A 21626-nucleotide genomic window follows, 5' to 3' on the forward strand; every position below is an offset into this window, starting at 1 on the left:
TTCATCCAGCCACTGACGTTTCTGGATTGTGAGTCATGGGGAAAGCAAAAGAATCGTCAATGGATCTACGGGAAAAGGTAGTTTAACTGTGTAAAACAGGAAAGGGAATACAAAAATATATTTAAGGAATTGATAATGCCAGTCAGCAGCGTTCAAACTGTGATTAACAAATGGAAAATCAGGGGCTCTGTAAAAACAAAACCAGGGTCAGGAAGACCAACAAAAACGTCGTCCACAACTGCCTGTAAAATTGTTCGGGATTGAAAGAAAAACCCACAAACATCATCAGCTGAAATACTGGATTCTCTGAAAACTAGCGGTGTGGCTATTTCAAGATGCACAATAAAGAGGTACTTGAAGAAAAATGGGCTGCATGGTTGGGACGCCAAAAGAAAGCCATTACTGCACAAATGCCACAAAGTATCTTGCATACAATACGCAAAACAGCACAGAGACAAGCCTCAAAACTTCTGGAAGAAGGTAATTTGGAGTGACGAGACCAAACTTTAACTTTTTGGCAACAACCATAAACGTTACATTTGGAGAGAGGTCAACAAGGACTATGATGAAAGGAATACCATTCCTACTGTAAAGCACGGAGGTGGTTCACTGCTGTTTTGGGGATTTGTGAGCTACAAAGGCACAGGAAACTTGGTCAAAGTTGAAGGAAAGATGAATGCAGCACGTCATCAGCAAATACTGGGGGCAAATTTGCACTCATTAGTCGACTTGCCATTGGCTACAGCAGAACAAAGTGAAGGTTCTGGAGTTGCCATCTCCATTTCCTGACCTCAATATCATTGAACCACTCTGGGGAGATCTCAAGAGCGCAGTTCATGCTAGACAGCCAAGGAATTTACAGAAACTGGGGGCTTTTTGCTAAGAAGCGTGAGCAGCTTTACCATCTGAGAAAATAAAAAACCTCATCCACTACTGCCACAAAAGATTTAAAGCACTCATTGATGTTAGATGTGGCAATACATGGTTATTAAAGGGAACCTGTCACCCCGAAAATCGCGGGTGAGGTAAGCCCACCGGCATCAGGGGCTTATCTACAGCATTCTGTAATGCTGTAGATAAGCCCCCGATGTTACCTGAAAGGAGAAAAAGACGTTAGATTATACTCACCCAGGGGCGATCCCGCTGCTGGTCAGGTCAGATGGGCGTCTCTGGTCCGCTCCGGCGCCTCCCATCTTCTTTCCATAACGTCCTCTTCTGATCTTCAGCCACGGCTCCGGCGCAGGCGTACTTTGTCAGCCCTGTTGAGGGCAGAGCAAAGAACTGCAGTGCGCAGGCGCCGGGCCTCTCTGACCTTTCCGGCGCCTGCGCACTGCAGTACTTTGTTGTGCCCTCAACAGGGCAGACAAAGTACGCCTGCGCCGGAGCCGTGGCTGAAGATCAGAAGAGGACGTCATGGAAAGAAGATGGGAGGCGCTGCAGCGGGCCAGAGACGCCCATCCGACCTGACCAGCAGCGGGACCGCCCCTGGGTGAGTATAATCTAACGTCTTTTTCTCCTCTTTCAGGTAACATCGGGGCTTATCTACAGCATTACAGAATGCTGTAGATAAGCCCCTGATGCCGGTGGGATTACCTCACCCGCGATTTTCGGGGTGACAGGTTCCCTTTAAGAAATGGGTATGTGAACTTTTGACCAGTGTCATTTGGAGGTTTTGGGTTGTCATTATGATTTAAAAAGAGAAAACACAGTAGTTTGACAATAAATGGCTTCACTCAACCACTAACCATGAGTGGAGATAAAGTTTTGGTGTTATCATTCATATTTTCAGAAAAAAGGCCAAGAAAGCAAAAATTCTACAGGGGTATGTAAACTTTTGAGCAAAACTGTACATAACCGTAAAGGCCCCATACGCATCACATAAAAGTTGTCAAAATCCGCTGTTTTACAAGGGATTTGATGACCATCTAGTGCGTTTGTGAACCTCTCCTCTGTAGCCTGACAGATTTTGTCAAGAGATATCAGGATCTGGAAGTTTGACCTCAACCTCTCGATTATTTTGATTGGTGAGAAGATAAATCATTGCCACGGAATTCTGGTAGTGGCTCACTCAAGAGAGCACAGGAACACTCAGCCAAACGTTCCAGTCAATGAGGGAATTGAGAAAGATATCCGTCAGCCAAACTATGGTTTGGCCGACAGCTATCCAATAAGAATCGGGGGCTTAAATGTTATGCTCACACATTGTATTCAACATGCATGGGTGAAAAGTGCTACCAATTGCTGAAAGAATTTACATACTGCATCTTGGCAAAAACATTGCAAGGCTCACAATTGGGGTGGGGTGGGGTGGGGGAAGGGTGCATGAAATCTCATTGATGATGCTTGTAGGGTAAATGCTGTGTATTTCAAGCACCAAATAGGCAGCATAAAAAAATGCAAATACGCCATGTGTGAACACACCTCAACACTACCAATGGCACAAGATCAGCTAAGAACAGTGTGCAAACTCACCACGGACCTCAGATGCACCAGTTTACACAAACATTCGATAGTCAAAACGGTTTCTTTTCTTGCCCAATAAATTAGCAGTTTAACAAAAAAAAAAAAAAAACATACTGGTATATATCTACCATATATACTCAAGTATAAGCCGAGAGTTTCAGCCCATTTTTTGGGGCTGAAAGTCCCCCTCTCGGCTTATACTCGAGTCATACCCAGGGGTCGGGAGGGGAGGGGGAGCGGGGGCTGTCTAATTATACTCATCTACTCCTGGCGCGGTCCCTGCTTCCCCGGCAGCTTCTTCCTGTACTGAGCGGTCACATGGTACCGCTCATTACAGTAATGAATATGCGGCTCCAACTCCCATAGGGATGGAGCCGCATATTCATTACTGTAATGAACGGTAACGGTGACCGCTCAGTACAGGAAGAAGCTGCAGTGCCGGGGAAGCAGGGACTGCACCGCGCCAGGAGCAGGTGAGTATAATGGGGAGGGGAGCACTGCGTTGCGCGATATTCATCTGCTCCTCGTTACAGGTGCTGCTCAGTCTTCAGCGTCTTCTGCAGTGATGCTCAGGTCAGAGGGCGCAGTGACATGGTTAGTGTTCGCCCACTGCCTGAACGTCAGTGCAGAAGACGCTGAAGATGGAGCGGCGCCGGAACGAAGTCAGGTGAATATTGAAAGTGTCGGGGTCCTGAGACACAGAGAGGCGAGTATGTGATTTTTTTTTATCACAGCAACAGCAAATGGGGCAAGTGTCTGTATGGAGCATCTTATGGGGCAATAACGTTTGTGCAGCACTATATGGTGCAAACATCTTTATGGAGCATCTTATGGGGCCATAATTAACGTTTGTGGAGCATTATATGGGGCAAGTGTCTGTATGGAGCATCTTATGAGGCCATTATTAACCTTTATGCAGGATTATATGGGGCATATTTTAATATGGAGCATCTTATGGGGCCATCATAAACGTTATGGAGCATTATATGGGGCTTTTGATTCAATATGGATATTCAAAAACACAACCTACTGATGTCTCAATTAATTTTACTTTTATTGGTATCTATTTTTACTTTTGACATTTACCGGTAACTGCATTTTCCACTCCAGGCTTATACCTGAACGCACTTAGTTTGCCATATATTGCATAGTAGAAGTCTGCATGGACTTCAGTCTGCAGTGTGATCCCTTAGAAGTGTGTCCTTAAAAGTGTGGATTACAGTAGAATTAAAACCTGAATCGAACCTGAAGGGAACTGGAGGTAACTGGCCACATTCATTGTAAACAATGTTTCTGTTTGTTTTCACTTTCACCCCTATAATCCTTCACTTTCTGCTAACTCCCCTGATCCCTACACCAAGTAAGGAACTATTCATCTCCTCTTCAATCCTCCCCATCCACCTCACCTCCTCCTCAGAACTGTTCCTTAACCTACAATCCTCTGCCTCCAAACACAGACAGCCCCCTCATGCCCTCTCCTTCTCCCACCTGCTAGCACTTTCTCTGCTCCTTCTTACTGCTGGTGATATCTCTCCAAATCCTGGTCCTCCTCACCATATTCCCACAATCATTTCTACATCCCATCCACGCTCTAGCACAAACTTCCGTAACCTCTCTAACCTTATACCCATTTGCCCAGCCCCCGCCTCCCCAGTACCACTAACAGGAGCTCTGTGGAACGCTCGCTCTGTCTGCAACAAGCTCTCCTACATCCATGATCTCTTTGTTACTACCAAACTTTCCTTCCTCGCCATCACCGAAACCTGGCTCACCCCTTCTGACTCAGTCTCCCCTGCTGCACTCTCTTACGGTGGCTTCCACCTTTCCCACACACCCCGCCCCAGCAGCAAGCATGGCGGAGGAGTTGGTTTTCTCCTGTCAGATAACTGCTCCTTCACCCCAATTCCACTGCCACCCTCTGTTACCCTCCCTTCCTTTGAGGTGCACGCTGTGCGCATCTATTCCCCCACCAACCTCCAACTGGCTGTCATTTACCGCCCCCCAGGGCCAGCCACCATCTTCTTTGACCACTTCACCACCTGGCTACTTCATTTCCTTTCTGCGGACATCCCCACTATCATCATGGGCGACTTCAACATACCCATTGACACTTCCCTCTCAGCTGCCACTAAACTTCTAACTCTCACTTCCTCCTTCGGCCTCACTCAATGGTCTTCTGCAGCCACTCACAAAGACGGTCACACACTGGACCTCATCTTCACCCGCCTCTGCTCTCTATCTAACCTCTCTAACTCACCTCTTCCACTCTCTGACCACAACTTTCTCACATTCTCATCTCTCTCCACTCCATGTCTACAATCCCCACCCCACAAACTTTCACACCCTCGCAGAAATATTAAACATCTTGACCTACATTCATTCTCTGAATCCCTCCTCCCCCTCACAGGCATAAGTTCCATACACAATGCGGATGACGCTGCTGCTCTATATAACACCACAATAGCTGTAGCTTTGGAATCTGCTGCCCCACTTACACATACCAAAGCTCGCAAAATCAACAGACAGCCCTGGCACACCAGCCTGACCAAAGAACTGAGGCGAGCTTCCAGGGCTGCTGAGCGCAGATGGAAAAGATCTCACTCCAACGAGCACTTCATCGCATTCAAACAGTCCCTCACTACTTTCAAGACCACACTCGCCACAGCTAAACAAACCTACTTCTCATCTCTCATATCCTCTCTCTCTCACAACCCTAAACAGTTATTCAACACCTTCAATTCTCTCTTCCGTCCCCCAGCACCTCCTCCCTCCCCACTTATCTCTGCTGAAGACTTTGCCTCATTTTTCAAGCAGAAGATTGATAGCATTAGAGACAGTTTTGGTCAACAACCCCCAGAGCTCTTCCTCCCGATTTCCCAGCCCTCCACTTCCAAAACCAACTTCTCCACCATTACAGAAGATCAACTCTCCACTCTACTCTCAAGATCACATCTCACCACCTGTGCACTTGACCCACTTCCATCCCACCTCATCCCAAACCTCACCACAATCTTCATCCCAACCCTAACCCATCTCTTCAACCTATCACTAACAACTGGTGTTTTCCCCTCAAGCTTTAAACATGCCTCCATCACACCTATCCTCAAAAAGCCCTCTCTTGACCCATCCTCTGTATCTAGCTATCGCCCTATATCACTTCTCCCCTATGCCTCAAAACTACTGGAACAACACGTCTACCTTGAACTGTCCTCCCATCTCTCTTCTTGCTCCCTCTTTGACCGCCTACAATCTGGCTTCCGGTCACACCATTCCACCGAAACTGCCCTAACTAAAGTCACCAATGACCTCTTAACCGCCAAGAGCAAGCGACACTACTCTGTCCTCCTCCTCCTCGACCTGTCGGCTGCCTTTGACACAGTGGACCATTCCCTATTATTACAAACCCTCTCATCCCTTGGCATCGCAGACTTGGCCCTATCCTGGATCTCATCATACCTAACAGACCGGACATTCAGCTTCTCCCACTCACACACCACCTCCTCACCTCGCCCCCTATCTGTCGGAGTCCCACAAGGTTCAGTCCTTGGGCCCTTGCTCTTCTCCATTTACACCTTTGGCCTGGGACAGCTCATAGAATCTCATGGCTTTCAGTATCACCTCTTTGCTGACGACACACAGATCTACATCTCTGGACCAGATATCGCCTCCCTTCTAACCAGAATCCCTCAATGTCTGTCCACTATTTCATCCTTCTTCTCCGCTAGATTTCTGAAACTTAACATGGACAAAACAGAATTCATCATCTTTCCCCCATCTCACGCGACCCCCCCAACGAACCTATCCATTACAGTAAATGGCTGCCCACTCTCCCCAGTCCCACAAGCTCGCTGCCTCGGGGTAATCCTTGACGCTGATCTCTCCTTCAAACCACATATCCAAGCCCTTTCCACCTCCTGCCGACTTCAACTCAAAAATATTTCACGAATCCGTTCATTCCTCAACCATGAATCTGCAAAAACCCTAGTCCATGCCCTCATCATCTCTCGCCTTGACTACTGCAACCTCCTGCTCTGTGGCCTCCCCTCTAACACTCTCGCACCCCTCCAATCTATTCTAAACTCTGCTGCCCGACTAATCCACCTGTCCCCCCGCTATTCCCCGGCCTCTCCCCTCTGTCAATCCCTTCACTGGCTCCCCAGTGCCCAGAGACTCCACTACAAAACCCTAACCATGACGTACAAAGCCATCCACAACCTGTCTCCTCCATACATCTGTGACCTCGTCTCCTGGTACTTACCTACCCGCAACCTCCGATCCTCACAAGATCTCCTACTCTACTCCCCTCTTATCTCCTCTTCCCACAATCGTGTACAAGATTTCTCTCGCGTATCACCCCTACTCCGGAACCCTCTACCACAACACATCAGACTCTCGCCTACCATCGAAACCTTCAAAAAGAACCTGAAGACCCACCTCTTCAGACAAGCCTACAACCTGCAGTTACCACCGATCGACCAAACCGCTGCATGACCATCTCTACCCTCACCTACTGTATTCTCACCCATCCCTTGTAGATTGTGAGCCTTCGCGGGCAGGGTCCTCATTCCTCCTGTACCAGTTATGACTTGTATTGTTTAAGATTATTGTACTTGTTTTCATTATGTATACCCCTCCTCACATGTAAAGCGCCATGGAACAAATGGCGCTATAACAATAAATAATAATAATAATACTCGAGTCATTAAGTTTTCCCAGTTTTTTGTGGCAAAATTAGGGGGGGGGGGGTGTCGGCTTATACTCGAGTATATACGGTATATTGGAATAAACTGGCATGATCCAGACATGCTACAGACTAATCTCTAAATTTTTACTTGAGTCCACAAAGAATTGACTTGTGCAGTCTAGACCTCAGCCGTCTAGGTATATATTACTTTATATTACGTTACGCCTATTGTAGCATTATGGCCTGAATTTTAGGTTACTTAATAAATATAAATTACATTAATTATCTTAACAGACATTTTGCTTTTCACTGCTCTACCGGATTACCCATTGTGTGCACAATACAAATCAAGTGAGATTCTATTACAGGAAGGAATGATATTTAAGGACACACTATTCATGTAATATTCATCAGAAAAGACTTGTTAAAATTCCCATGTCGTCTCTATAGTCTGCTTTTTTTGTGTGGTCAGCAAAAAGTATAGTTTCCGTTAACTCGATACAAGCACTGCCTGACTGCATAACCACAGCAACCTATATGAAATCTGAAAATACAGCCATTTTCAAGATTCACATTGCTAAAGCTAAGAAATCAGTGGCAGATCTAATTTTAGAGAAGTTTAAATGGAAACTATCAGTATGTTTTTACATTGAAGTAGTGGTATGGCTGTATAATCGCTTGTCCCCTAACAATCTATGCAATATGCAAATCAACCTTCAAAGCTCTTAATCTGATTTCCATATAGCTTCTATACTAGATTTCTCATGGAAGGCACACTGGAACTCTACAAAAGAGGTGTCAATTTTATACGGAGACAAGCACCTATACCACCATACTACTAATTCCATAAATATGCAGACGGGTCTTCTCCAAATGTTATTTTAATTCTGCTAATAAAAAAAGAAACATGAGTGGTATTCCTATTATTACTTCAAATATATTATTTGCATTTAAAAAGGTATTTAAAGGGTTATTCTCATCTCCAAGATCCTATCCCAACATGTAGTAGGTGTAATATTATTAGCAAATATGGTCACGACCACTAGCAACTAGCTGTTACTGTATCAGTGGTCATAACCATGGATACCCAAGGTCCTGAAATGACTGCACATGAGGAAAGACATAGCAAATCAGAAAAACTATACTAAATTTCTAATTGGATCTATTTGCTATATTATTACACCTACTACATATTGAGATAGGATCTTGGAAATAGGAATACCCTTTTACATTTCAGTATATTTTTCTTTAAAGGGAATCGGTCATGTAAAATAATGCTAGTAATCTGCAGAAATAGGGTTAAACCAGGTGTGCAGCTTTCACAATGAGAGCCCCGCTGCCGGGAAGAAATTAACTCTTTTCCCTCAGCAGGTTTGCTCTTTCAACAACAGGGGTGGCACCGGCAGGGTTTCACTCACTGTTCAGTGTATTGAGAGCGGTGGCTGTAACCACCCCCAAGCACTGACTGACACTTGCTCTACATTAGTCAGTTGTCAGTCACTGCCGTGAGCGCGGTTACAGCCACTGTGCTTTAAACACTGAGCACTGACTGACAGCAGGCTCAGCATTAGAGCTCAGCATTAGAGTCAGTTGTCAGTCACTACCATGAGAGCGGTTACAGCCACAGTGCTTTATACACTAAGCAGCGACTGACAGCAGGCTCAGCATTACAGTCAGTTGTCAGTCACTGTCATGAGTGCGGTTACAGCCACCGTGCTTTATACACTCAGCACTGACTGACAGCAGTGTATTACTAAAAATGTCATCTTGTCCTGCAAAGAATGCAGTCCTTCAAATTCACATTTCTTTCTATGTGAGAACCATATACCCAGCCTAGTTTGAGACACCTGGTATAATAGGATTTAATTAAATAAACAAATGCGCACACAGAATTAGTGGCCCCTCATGTACTGCAGCTCAGCTGCTGATAAATTGAACAGTAGATGAGAGACAGTATATGAGAACTGTTAAGGTACCTTCACACATAACGATATCATTAACGATATCGTTGCTTTTTGTGACGTAGCAACGATATAGTTAAGAAAATCGTTATGTGTGACAGCGACCAACGATCAGGCCCCTGCTGGGAGATCGTTGGTCGCTGAACAAAGTCCAGAACTTTATTTCGTCGCTGGATCTCCTGTGGACATCGCTGGATCGGCGTGTGTGACACTGATCCAGCGATGTCTTCACTGGTAACCAGGGTAAACATCGGGTAACTAAGCGCAGGGCCGCGCTTAGTAACCCGATGTTTACCCTGGTTACCAGCGTAAAAGTAAAAAAAACAAACAGTACATACTTACCTACAGCCGTCTGTCCTCCAGCGCTGTGCTCTGCACTCCTCCTGTACAGGCTGTGAGCGTCGGTCAGCCGGAAAGCAGAGCGGTGACGTCACCGCTCTGCTTTCCGGCCGCTGTGCTCACAGCTAGACCAGAGAAGCAGAGCGCCGGGGACAGACAGCGGTAGGTAAGTATGTAGTGTGTTTTTTTTTTTTACTTTTACGCTGGTAACCAGGGTAAACATCGGGTTACTAAGCGCGGCCCTGCGCTTAGTAACCCGATGTTTACCCTGGTTACCGGCATCGTTGGTCGCTGGAGAGCTGTCTGTGTGACAGCTCTCCAGCGACCAAACAGCGACGCTGCAGCGATCCGGATCGTTGTCGGTATCGCTGCAGCGTCGCTAAATGTGAAGGGGCATTTAGGGTATGTGCACACGTTGCGGATTCTCTGCGGATCCGCAGCGTTTTTTGCAGTGCAGAAACGCTGCAGATACGTAATTGATTTACAGTACAATGTAAATCAATGAGGAAAAACAAAATGCTGTGCACACTTTGCGGAAAATCCGCTGCAGAAACGCTGCGGTTTAAAAGAAGTAGCATGTCACTTTTTTGTGAATCTGCAGCGTTTTTGTACCCATTCCATTATAGAAAACCGCAGGGGTAAAAAACGCAGCAAATCCGCAAGAAAACCGCAGCAAAAACGCACAAAAAATGCTGCGGAACCACACAAAGCGCGACAAATCCGCAGGTGCGTTTTCTGCCAGGAGAGGCAAAATCCGCACCAGAAATTCCTAAGCCTAATCCGCAACGTGTGCACATAGCCTTACAATGTACAGAGCCATGCTCTTCCTGCTCTTTATACATTGAGAACTGGGTGTTAAAGCCCCAATGATCTGATGCTGATGACCATTGCAAAGGACAAAACTTCTTTACAGCGAACCTGTCAGCAGGATTTTGCTCAGTAAACTACAGTGTCAGGTTGGCGCTGTTATACTGATTAAAGTATTATCTTGGTTGATGAAATCTGTCTTGTGGTTGTTGTTTAATCTCTATGGCTACGTTCAGACTAGCGTTGTGCTAGTGTGCGTCGGGTTAGCGTCGGGCGACGCAGCGGCGACGCACGCGTCATGCGCCCCTATGTTTAACATGGGGGACGCATGCGTTTTTGTTTGTTGCGTTTTGCGACAAATGCGTCTTTTTTGCCGCAGGCGTCGGACCAAGAAAACGCAACAAGTTGCATTATTCTTGCGTCCGATTTTCAGCAAAAAACGACGCACGCATCGCAAAACGCTGCGTTTTTGCGTGCGTTTTGCCGCGTTTTTGCGTGCGTTGTGCGTTGCGTCGCCGACGCAGCGGCGCACAACGCTAGTCTGAACGTAGCCTATTTGCAGTTTTCAGTTTAAGAAATTCTGGTGCTCCAGGGCGGCCTGTGTGTGTGGGGGGGCTTTATGTGGTGCTCTGTTTACATATTCATTTCTATGTTAGCTTACTGACTGAGCACTCCTCCCTTCACCATGTGGTTTTTAATTACATCTAATCACACTTGGTTCCGACCAACCCATATATGTAGGCTTTACTGAGAGAGGTGTCCACATTCACCCAAGCATACAGACATTAGCCTTCGGTAAGTGTTCACATTTGGACAGGGAGGTCAGGGACCCATCAAATTAATGAGACCACCTTGACGATGGTTGATGGGCTCACACTATTTGGCCAAATTCTGTGCAAAGCGTCTCAAATATTTTTCCTAAGGTTCAAAAAGCCATTTTGCTATTCATAAAAGAATAAAAAACACACCGGCGCTCCCGGGGGGTACACTAGAAAGCTGCAGGTGCCTAGACAGCTACTGTGCTAAATCTGTCAAATGACACAAAGAAAAGATATAAATCGAAAAAGACACCGCGCTATCTAGGTGAAGAAACAAATAATGGGTACGTATAATCCAAGGAGTAGGTAAACTTCTAGTTAAACAATAATAGTAGATAGAAAATGGCCAGCAGTGGGGGCAGCCAATAAGAAAATGGCCGCAACCACCAGCAGAAGAAACGGTAATACGTACAAGTGAGGGTGTCACAGGTGTCAATAAATGTCAATAGTATCAGTAAATGTCAGTAAATAAATGAGCAATTGTTCACAGAGCCAGCAAAATTGCCTATTGTGGCCACGGTATGAGGTGTAATGGAGAAATAATAAAGTGTGTGGCAAATGTATATAATGAATAAAAAGACCGCACACTTACTCGATTAGATGTGACTGCCGTGGAGATGCTGGCGCTGTCCTGGGAGATGTTGGCGCTGTCCTAGGAAGTGTTGGATCAGAATCACCAGCGGCCCGGGTATATGAAGATGCAGAGTCTAAGACGGCAGCGTGAGGCGGCAACAACACCTGTAAGTATGGGGAGCGTCCTCCCTGGTGAGTGCACAGCCTCCGTGCGCCTGGAACGCTGCTAGCCGGCACACGTGGGCCAGAAGGGAGCCGCTGCAAAGAGCGGTGAGAGAGAGGGGGGCGTGATCTGGGTGACGTCACCAAGACAGGAGGGTAAAGAGCAAAGGACGGATGACGCACAGGACCAAAATTGCCTACGCGTTTCGAAGGTCTCCGGCGGCGGGGGCGAGGAGAAGGGGACAAAAGGAGGAAAGATAAAGGTAAAAAGCTAAATGAAGAGGGAGCTATAGGAGACGCATACATTCAAACATTATAGACCCAAATTTAATTAAAAGCGTATAACTCAACCTCATGATTCAAGCCTCTAGGGGCTAAACTGTCTAGCATAAAAATCCACTTGGATTCGGTGCGTGACATAAGTTTAATGTAGTCGCCTCCCCTCCAGTTCCTATGCACCCCCTGAATGCCACAAAAAGTCAACCCTCTAGTTGACCTCCCATGATGTTCTTTAAAGTGTCTCGACAAAGGATGGCCTACAAAGCCTTTCTCAATATTGTTAAAATGTTCCTTAAGCCGGTCCATAAGTCTGTCCGACCTACGTAGATTTTGTCACATGGACATTTGATTAGATAGATCACTCCCGTAGACCAACACGATATGCTGTCCTTAATTGAAAATTCCCGAGTGCCGTCTGAGTTATAAAATTTAAATTGTTTAATTTTCCTAAAATTAGTACGCACACAACAAGAGCAGGTACCACAAGGCGTGAAGCCCGGATTTTTTGAGAGTGTCTATTGACGATAGTTTGTGATTTCCTAAAGATAAACCTAGGGTGTTGGGGTAGTAAACCACCTATCACTTTATCTAATTGAAGGGTAGACCAATGTTTACGTATGATCTTAGTGAATTGTTTGTACCCATGATGATACTACGTGATAATAGGTAGCTGATGTATTTGCTCTGTAATACCCCCTAAAGTGGATGTATTCCTAGTCGTTTTGAGTATAAGGGTGTCTCTAGATGTTTCATATACCTCCTTGTTGGCTGCCTCAATAAGATCTTTAGGATAACCTTTTTCCAGGAATTTTCCCGCCAGATACTCAGCCTCAGTTTCATAGTCCTGTATCTTAGTACAATTCCGTCTTAATCGAGTGAATTGACTTTTGGGGATATTGGTCAACCAGACGGGAAGGTGACAGCTACTGATGTCAATGAAGCCATTGGAGTCCACCGCCTTACGATGGCATTTGGTTAGCACCTGGTTCCCTTCAATAAAAATACTCAGGTCTAAAAAATTGGTGGTTGTTTTACTGGTGGTAGCCTTAAAATCCAACCCGAAGTCGTTGTGATTGAGAGTGGCGATAAATACATCCAATTCATGTTGGGGGCCATTCCAAATGAACATCATCTATAAACCGTTTCCACATGACCAACTCAATGTTAGGGCTATTGTGAGTTTTATGTGAAGCTCCTCCCATTTCGCTACATATAGGTTCGCATAACTAGGAGCGAAGCGGGTACCCATGGCCGTTCCCCATGTTTGGAGGTAGAACTGGCCATCATAAACAAAATAATTGTGTTCCAAAATAAATAGAATACTCTCAATAATAAATCTGATCTGTGTATCTTTGTAAGTATTCAGTTTGTTCAGATAATATTCTGCCGCTTTGCTTCCTTTTGAGTGACTTATCACTGTATACAGTGACTTAATGTCAAGTGTCCCTAGAATGAAACCGCTCTCACAACGTATCTTCTCCAATAATTGGAGCACATGGCTAGTGTCTTGAAGGTAAGCCGGGATAATAGACATACACTTTTGAAGATGTGTATCAACGTAACGTGATAAGTTTGAAGTCAAACAATTGACGCCTGAAATGATAGGCCTACCTGGTGGGTGCGTCACATCCTTATGAACTTTAGGGAGGTAATAGAAGACTGCAGTACTAGGATTTTTATTCAGGATAAATTGGAATTCTTTTTTGTTTAAGATTCCTAGATATTTACCCCTTGTTGCAAGAACACTAAGACTCTTAACATAACGTTTGGTAGGGTCACTCGTAAGTCTCTTATAGGTGGTTGCATCAGTCAGGAGTCTAACAGACTCCTCCTGATAAGCAGTCTGGTTCAGTACCACAATACCACCCCCTTTATCCGCAGGGCGTATAACAATTCTTGGAGGTCAAGTAGTGCTTTTCTCTCACGGTGGGTTAGGTTTTGGGAGATATATTTAGCATTTTTATTTTTTATTTTTCTAATGTCCTGTGTCACCGCTGACTCAAATGCATGAAAAGTGTTAGAATATTTGTGTATGGGGTGGAACGTGGACAGGTTAGATAACGACGTCTGTATATACTCCTGGGTGTTAGTGGTGATAGGCTGCGGGCCCTTTTTGAGAAAATATTTTTTAATGGCCAGGTTTCGTAAAAATTGTTTCAGGCTTATGTATAAATTAAAGGGCTTCACCGTCGTGGTTGGTGCGAACTTTAGTCCCTTCTGAAGGATGGATGTTTCGCTTTCCGAGAGTGCATGGGAGCTCAGGTTGAATATTTTCTGGGTAGAGGGGGGTTTAATCACTTTCTTTTTGGAGTGTTCCCTTCCCCCCCCCCCCCCCCCTCCCACTCCCCCCCTCTTACCACTTTTGGAATATTTACCCGAAAAAAATCTTGGTTAATTGTTGTTTGTGATTTAGATCCCCTCCCTCTATTTGATAGGAGACTGGGGATTCTTTTGGGGTTGTTATTACTATTATTAGTTTTGCCGGTGTTAGTAGAAACTAATCCTGTCCTTTTAAGGGGTTTAAATAATTTCTGAGAGATGGAAGTTCTCGTCGGCCTCCCATTTCTATTAAACTGTTTATTAATGGTGCCTACATTGTGTGTAGTGGTGCTGGCTTGGCTAGGTCCAGGTAATTCATCCTTTCCAGGTGATAGGCTGCGGGCCATTTTTGAGAAAATATTTTTTAATGGCCAGGTTTCGTAAAAATTGTTTCACCGCCAGACGATTGTAACCGATTCAATATTGTTATTCGGTTATTCTTATAATTCGATACCAAGCTCCTGGATAAATCACTACAATATTAGCAGGGTCCACAGCCCTGATATTCACAAATATGATGAATCCATTGTATATCGATATATGCACTTAATGGTCAAGGACACATTGTATCATAGCAGGTATGACCCTATTCAGACAAATTAAGTGGGGATGACTCCAACAACCACTTCGAGTGGTTGATATTGAATCGGTTACAATCGTCTGGCGGTGACACCTTTTAAACGTGTCTTGTGTTTGTTTGCACCTAGCACTTTTTTCAGCACTATTTGTTTGCACTTTTTTTAGTAGTATATTTAATAAAGGTTATGTTTTACTATTAGTAATTTAGGAACCCGCTATTTTGTTACTAAGACTACTAGGTCATATTTTGACAAAAATATGGAGTTACTACTCTTATATGAAGGCTTTGACTTCTTTAGTTCACACAAAGTTGCTGGGGATGGGGACCAATGCTATGGTCATGTGTAAGTCTTTTTTTTTTTTTACAACTAATGGATATCAATGGTATCCATCTTTTCAGATGTACACATGAATGTAATTTACTAGGTTTCTTTTTTGCAACTCTTAAAAGGTGGACACCACAGGAAAAGGGCACAGACCTAGCCCAAAGTTTCATAAGGTTTGGACAGAGACAAACGTAGTGTGAACAGGCCCTAACATGAAAAGATGACGTACTCTGTTTCTAACAAGAGTAAGACCCTGCGCATAGGTAGTAGAAACACATAACCCTAAAATTAAAAGCAAAAGAAGTGAGCTAATTTTCTGTCTTGTGGATACTATACTTCAACACCAAGTATACTTAAAGGGTAAATTCATTTATGTAGCTTTATTTCAGAGTACGATGCAGCTAAGTAATTAAGTTTATTTGTTGCATTTATAAATATGCCTTAGGCCAGTCTCACACGTCCAGATAATTCCGGTACCGGAAAAATCGGTACCGGAATTATCTGTGTCCGTGTGCCGGTGCGTTTCTGTGGCACATCAGTGTGGTACACGTGTGCCGCCCGTGTGCCCACTGGGTACCACACGCACCGTGCCGGAGACAGCGCTAAAGTTTAGCGCTGTCCCCTGCATCGTGCTGAAGCCCCATTCTTATCTTCCCAGCAGCAGCGTTTGCTGTAGAGAAGATATAAATAATAGTGTGTAAAATCCAGATCCAGGTCCCCACCCCCCTCTCACCCCCTGTGCACCACTTTGGGCACGTCACTGTATATCACAGCAGATGCCTAATGAATTATTCCCTTACCACTTTAGATTGTTACATGGATCTGAATTATTCAGTGTTAACTCTGAACACAGCAACTGCCACATGCTGCATCTATTTAGTAAACTGAGTCTGTTCTTACATGTTATCCATATATCATACCGTAATTAATGTATGACTCAAGTCTATTTGGTGCCACTTTACCCTGGTCCTTTTCATCAATATTTATTACCTAACACTATTATATATTAACTACTTATTAATTATTCTAATTCCATTTAATAACTAAATCCCGTTAAATTATGGGCATTTAATAATTTACTAATTTATTATGTCCTTATGATGCTGCAGTATATTGATCTATGAATATATTACAATAATTGCCCCTCTCCCGTGCTTTTTCTTTCTTGCTGAATTTGTGTTCTAACAATTTAAAAAAAAAAATGTTTCAATAAATATTTAACCTTTACTTATAAATATGCCTTAGGATTACCGAGTGCTAAAATAAGTACAGATCATGAGTAAGACTTCATAGTTGAAACGCGTTGATCCTCCTCACTGGTGTGCCAGGTGTTTGCTATGTAAAGATTTTTCTTGTTGAAGAACTTTTTATCGCTTTAGTTGTCTAATAAAGTCTCACAAAGTCTGAACTGCCTCCACCTCCAGCTGGATCATTTCTCTTTTTGTCTTCATTTGCTGTGGGCGCTCACCCCGAACCGTGCTGGGCGTTGGCAGGTCTGGGGATTTCGTCTAAGACCGGTAAGCTGACTACATTCCTTTTTTCTCTAAAATAAGTACAATCTATCATTTAAAGCAAGGCTGTGAACACATTGCTGCGGCTAAGATTGCAAGGCGCAAATGTTGCAATCACAAATTTTATAAAAGGTACATATATCAATCAGCCACAACAAGAACACAACCTACCGAATATTGTGCAGGCTCCCTTTATGTCCCTAAAACAACTCAGAACCCATCAAGCTAAGGACTCTAAGATCTAAGGTTTCCTGTGGCATGTAGTAGCAAAATATTAGCAGATCTTTTAGTCCTGTAAGGTGTGGCCTTCATGGATCAGACTTGTTCTTTCAGCAGTCCCCACAGATACTTTATTGGATTGAGATCTGGTTAATTTTGGAGGCTAAGTCAACTCTCTGAGCTCTCTGGCATGTTTCCCAAACTATTCCCGAACAACTTTTTCAGCGTGGCAGGGTACATTATATATGGAGTGTTGGACACGTCTGCTCTATTCACTGACTATGGGACTAACGGGAAAAAAAGTCTATGCTGAACTCTTATCTTTGGCAGTTCAATAGACAATGAATGGAGCAGAGCAGGGGCTCAGGATAAACCTTATTACCATTTATACGGGACACTGTAGAGTCCCTTCTTCGGGTTGATAGGGCTCTAAAGGATCAGATCCCGCAACGATTAGTAAGTTAGAGGATGTCATTCAATCTTGGTAAAACACCTTAATATTTTTTTAGCAGCTGTGCTACAGTAGCTTTTCTATAGAACAAGATGGGCTAGCCTTTGCTTTCTTAGCACTGAGCCGTGGAGCGCTCATAACCCTTTTGTTGGTTCACTAATTGTCCTTCCTCGTATGACTTCTGATAACTACAGTTTAATAAAGGCTGGAAACACACCATAAGCCCTGCAGTTGTGGAGTTGCTCTGAGTCAGTCATTTAGTTTTCACAATCTGTCCCTTTTAAAGTTATTAGATTCTTAGCCTTGCCACTTTCTTCCGATACCAACCCATCAACTTCAAGAACTGTTCACTTCCTTCCTATATATTTCCCCTCTGGACAAGTGTTAAATCTTGTTCTTCTCTTCACCAAAGATAGGAGAATCGATTTACAGAATTCCGTCCCGTTGACCAGATCAGCAACATGTGACTGCTGGGCAGGAGGCTTGCAAATCACCTTACCTCCTGACATTACCAGCTCTTCTTCTGATTAGCCGGGCTGGCGCAATGTTGTTTGTGCATCACAATGCAAGGATGATGTTGCACCACACTGGATAATCCAAAGGAGGACCGAATAATGAAGGAAGGCCAGAAGATCTGCAGGCTTACCATCCAAGGGTTACAGATTACTGACCTGTCCAATGGGCCATGGTCCTGTGAATCAACTCTCATCCTATAGACATTTTTAATTTATAGCATAAAAGAAGGAAATTGGGAAGGAGGCACATGACAAGATTTTTACTCCGCCACCTGGGAGATCCATTAAACTTTCAAATCTGTGCGCGAGTCAAAGAAAGATCGGGTGTGAAGCAAAACAATTTAACCATTTCGTGGTTTGGTAATTAATCCAACAGAAGAAAGCTCAAAAGGGAAACCCCTTTCTGATAAATTCTAAACCTGTAAATAAAACAAAGTTAAAATTTGTGGAAGACTAACAGTATTTGGCATATTTCATAAACAACCATCTATAAAACATAAACTTAAATACTGAAATGCAAAGTATCTAAAACAAAGAAGAACCATTGCAACATATCAGAACAAACAAAAAAAAAAACAAAGCAAAAAAAAAAAATCATCAAAAACCTTGTTTTCTATTTTAGAACTTTGCACACGGTTTCACATACCTGGTACAAACAATGGCACACGCTCCGCAACTGAGTGGGGAATTCATGAGTCGAGTTAATAATGGCGTGAAAGAATTTCTCAGTCATCTGCAGAAGACAACGTTGATTTTCTTCAAGGACTTCAACTCCATCCAACCTTCAAAGTACATCACAATCCCAAATTAGGAGAAAAGATAGCTTTAGAAAAGGGAGTGAAAATGCAGCATGACCTTAACAGGCTGGACTTCATGGGTTTATAAAAGTGCAATATTTACACACCTTTCTTCTGACATTCCCAGCTTACCATTGTATCAATATAGGTGCATAATACTTATCAATTGCAGCCTACAGGTTTCTACAGTTGCCCTGGACCTCTTCTGGATCACATTATTGCTGCAGAACTTTCCCGGCTCAGATAGGGACCGTTCTGTAGGGCTGTGCTACTTTCGTCAATATAAGCCTCTGGAGAGGATGAACCAGACTCCATGGGCTTACACTGTGAAAGCCACGTGATCCACAAGAGGAGAGGGAGCGCCACTGGAAACCAGGGAAAGGTGAACGATAAGCATTTAAATATACCTGCACTGTATCACACAAGTGCACAAAAAGTTTAACAGGGACGAACTTTTGCTGGGAGTGCACTTTTAGGTGGTTAAAGATTATGGACAACACAGAGGGCAATTTTGCTTTTACTTAAGAAGCATGCCTTTTCAGGACAACAAAATCATTTTTGCAATACAGTTTCACTGTAAATATTGAAATGTTCCATTTCCACAGCCTTTATGCATAACAATATAAAGCGTATTGCAGAATTAGTTAACAGTGAATCCGTCGCTAACAATATTCTTGTAAAATTTTGGAAAATTGTGCTTCAGGAAAAAATGAAAAAATAGATGAAGATAAACTCTGCAGTCAGAAAAAGCTCACAGAAAAAAAGGACCCTTCACTGGATTTTTTTTTTTTTACTTGAACAGAGTGCCTCCTTAGGCTACTTTCACACATCAGGTTTTTGCTGTCAGGATCAATCCGGCTAAATTAAAAAAAACGGATCCGGCAAATTGTTCCGGCGTTTTTCCTATAGACTTGTGTTAGTGCCGGATTGCGCCAGATGACCTTGCGTTTTGTCCGGCTTTCACCAGATCCGGCAAATCTGCCGTTTCCGGTTACTTGCTAAAACGTCCATAGCAACGTTTTTGGTCTCCGGCTAAAAAGCCGGAAGCGCCGGATCTGGCGCTTCCAGCTGTTTGCTAGAATGGAAATCTATGGGAGCCAGAGGGTGCCGAATCCGGAAAATGCCAGATTCCAGCGCCGGATTCCGTTTTTTTTAAACTGAGCATGCTCCAACTTTTTATCCAATAATCCATATATGCTAGCCGGATCCGTCGAAAAAACGGATCTGTCGCTTCAGTTTTTCCGTGCAATCTGCGCCGGATCCGGTTTTTTTTTTAACATTCGCCGGATTGTGCCTGATGCAAAAAAAACCTGAAGCGTGAAAGAAGCCTTAAATTGGCACTGCTGCACTGATTATTCAACAGTTTTTCATTTTCCTTTTGAGCTCATCTGTTCCAAAGTTATACCCTCCGGTAATAATGATACAAATTTTAACTGGGCGTGTACTACTGAACTTCTGTGTGGGTTTTTGCTTTTTCTCCTCTGACAGTGACCAATCAAAACACAGCCGCACACACAAGTTCTACGGGGAACGCCCAGGCGCATGAAGGGAATACTTGCACCATTATTACTGGGGAGCACAACTGCAACAGGAGGGCACAGGAACAAAAAATAAAAGAAAAAATGTTCCATAATCAGTACCAATTTTAGGTAGCAGTCAGATGTTTTTTTTATTTTTTATTTTATTAAAATAAAATTGTACCCAAAAATTCATAATTGTAAGAAAACTAGCTTCGAAAGATGATTATATTTTTAAAGGGTAATTCCTATGTTTGACTTTCATGTCAAAGATGGGAGTAACTGCTTGTTAGTACCTGGTCACCACAGGCGGAATCATGAGAAACTGCCAAGGGCAGCTGTACCAAGCTGTATTGGGAATCCCACCTCTAGTGTCTGGGACCCATAAGCATGTATCAGCCATAAATGCAGAATTGGGAATAACCTATTAATTAGAGTAAGGGGTTATTTTTTGCGTGCCGAGCTGACGTTTTTAACCCCTTCACCCCCGGAGCTTTTTCCGCTTTTTCATTTTCGTTTTTTGCTCCCCTCCTTCCCAGAGCCATAACTTTTTTGTTTTTCCGTCAATATGGCCATGTGAGGGCTTATTTTTTGCGGGATGAGATGTACTTTTGAACGATACCATTGATTTTACCATGCCATGTAACGGAAAACGGGGAAAAAATTCCAAGTGTGATGAAATTGCAAAAAAAGTGCAATCTCACACTTATTTTTTGTTTGGCTTTTTTGCTAGGTTCACTAAATGCTAAAACTGACCTGACATTATGATTCTCCAGGTCACTACGAGTTCATAGACACCAAACATGATTAGGTTATTTTTTATCTAAGTGGTGAAAAAAAATTCCAAATTTTGCTTAAAAAAATAAAAATAAAAAATAAATAAAAATGCGCGATTTTCCGATACCCGTAGCGTCTCCAATTTTCGTGATCTGGGGTCAGGTGAGGGCTCATTTTTTGCGTGTCGAGCTGGCGTTTTTAATTATACCATTTTGGTGTAGATACGTTCTTTTGATCGCCCGTTATTGCATTTTAATGCAATGTCGCGGCGACCAAACAAACGTAATTTTGGCGTCTTGATTTTTTTTCTCGCTACGTCATTTAGCGGTCAGGTTAATCCTTTGTTTTTATTGATAGATCGGGCGATTGTGAACGCGGCGATACCAAATATGTGTATGTTTGATTTTTTTTTAATTGTTTTATTTTGATTGGGGCGAAAGGGGGGTGATTTGAACTTTTATATATTTTTTATTTTTTTTATATTTTTAATCACTTTTTTTTTTAAATTTTGGCATGCTTCAATAGCCTC

The 21626-nt window shown here is 43.4% G+C and overlaps 1 protein-coding gene across 7 annotated transcripts in view; it reads right to left on the bottom strand.

Annotated features, from left to right (window-relative positions):
- The window catches only part of NF1 (neurofibromin 1), a 399313-nt gene that overhangs the window by 236955 nt on the left and 140732 nt on the right, over positions 1-21626 (bottom strand). For all 7 annotated transcript variants that reach the window (XM_069757802.1, XM_069757799.1, XM_069757798.1 and 4 more), the window contains exon 29: positions 18653-18788. In XM_069757802.1, coding sequence (XP_069613903.1) covers positions 18653-18788 — 136 coding nt within the window. The remainder of the gene's footprint in view (positions 1-18652; positions 18789-21626) is intronic.

The sequence above is a fragment of the Ranitomeya imitator genome, chromosome 3, assembly GCF_032444005.1.
Source record: "Ranitomeya imitator isolate aRanImi1 chromosome 3, aRanImi1.pri, whole genome shotgun sequence".
NCBI lineage: Eukaryota > Metazoa > Chordata > Amphibia > Anura > Dendrobatidae > Ranitomeya > Ranitomeya imitator.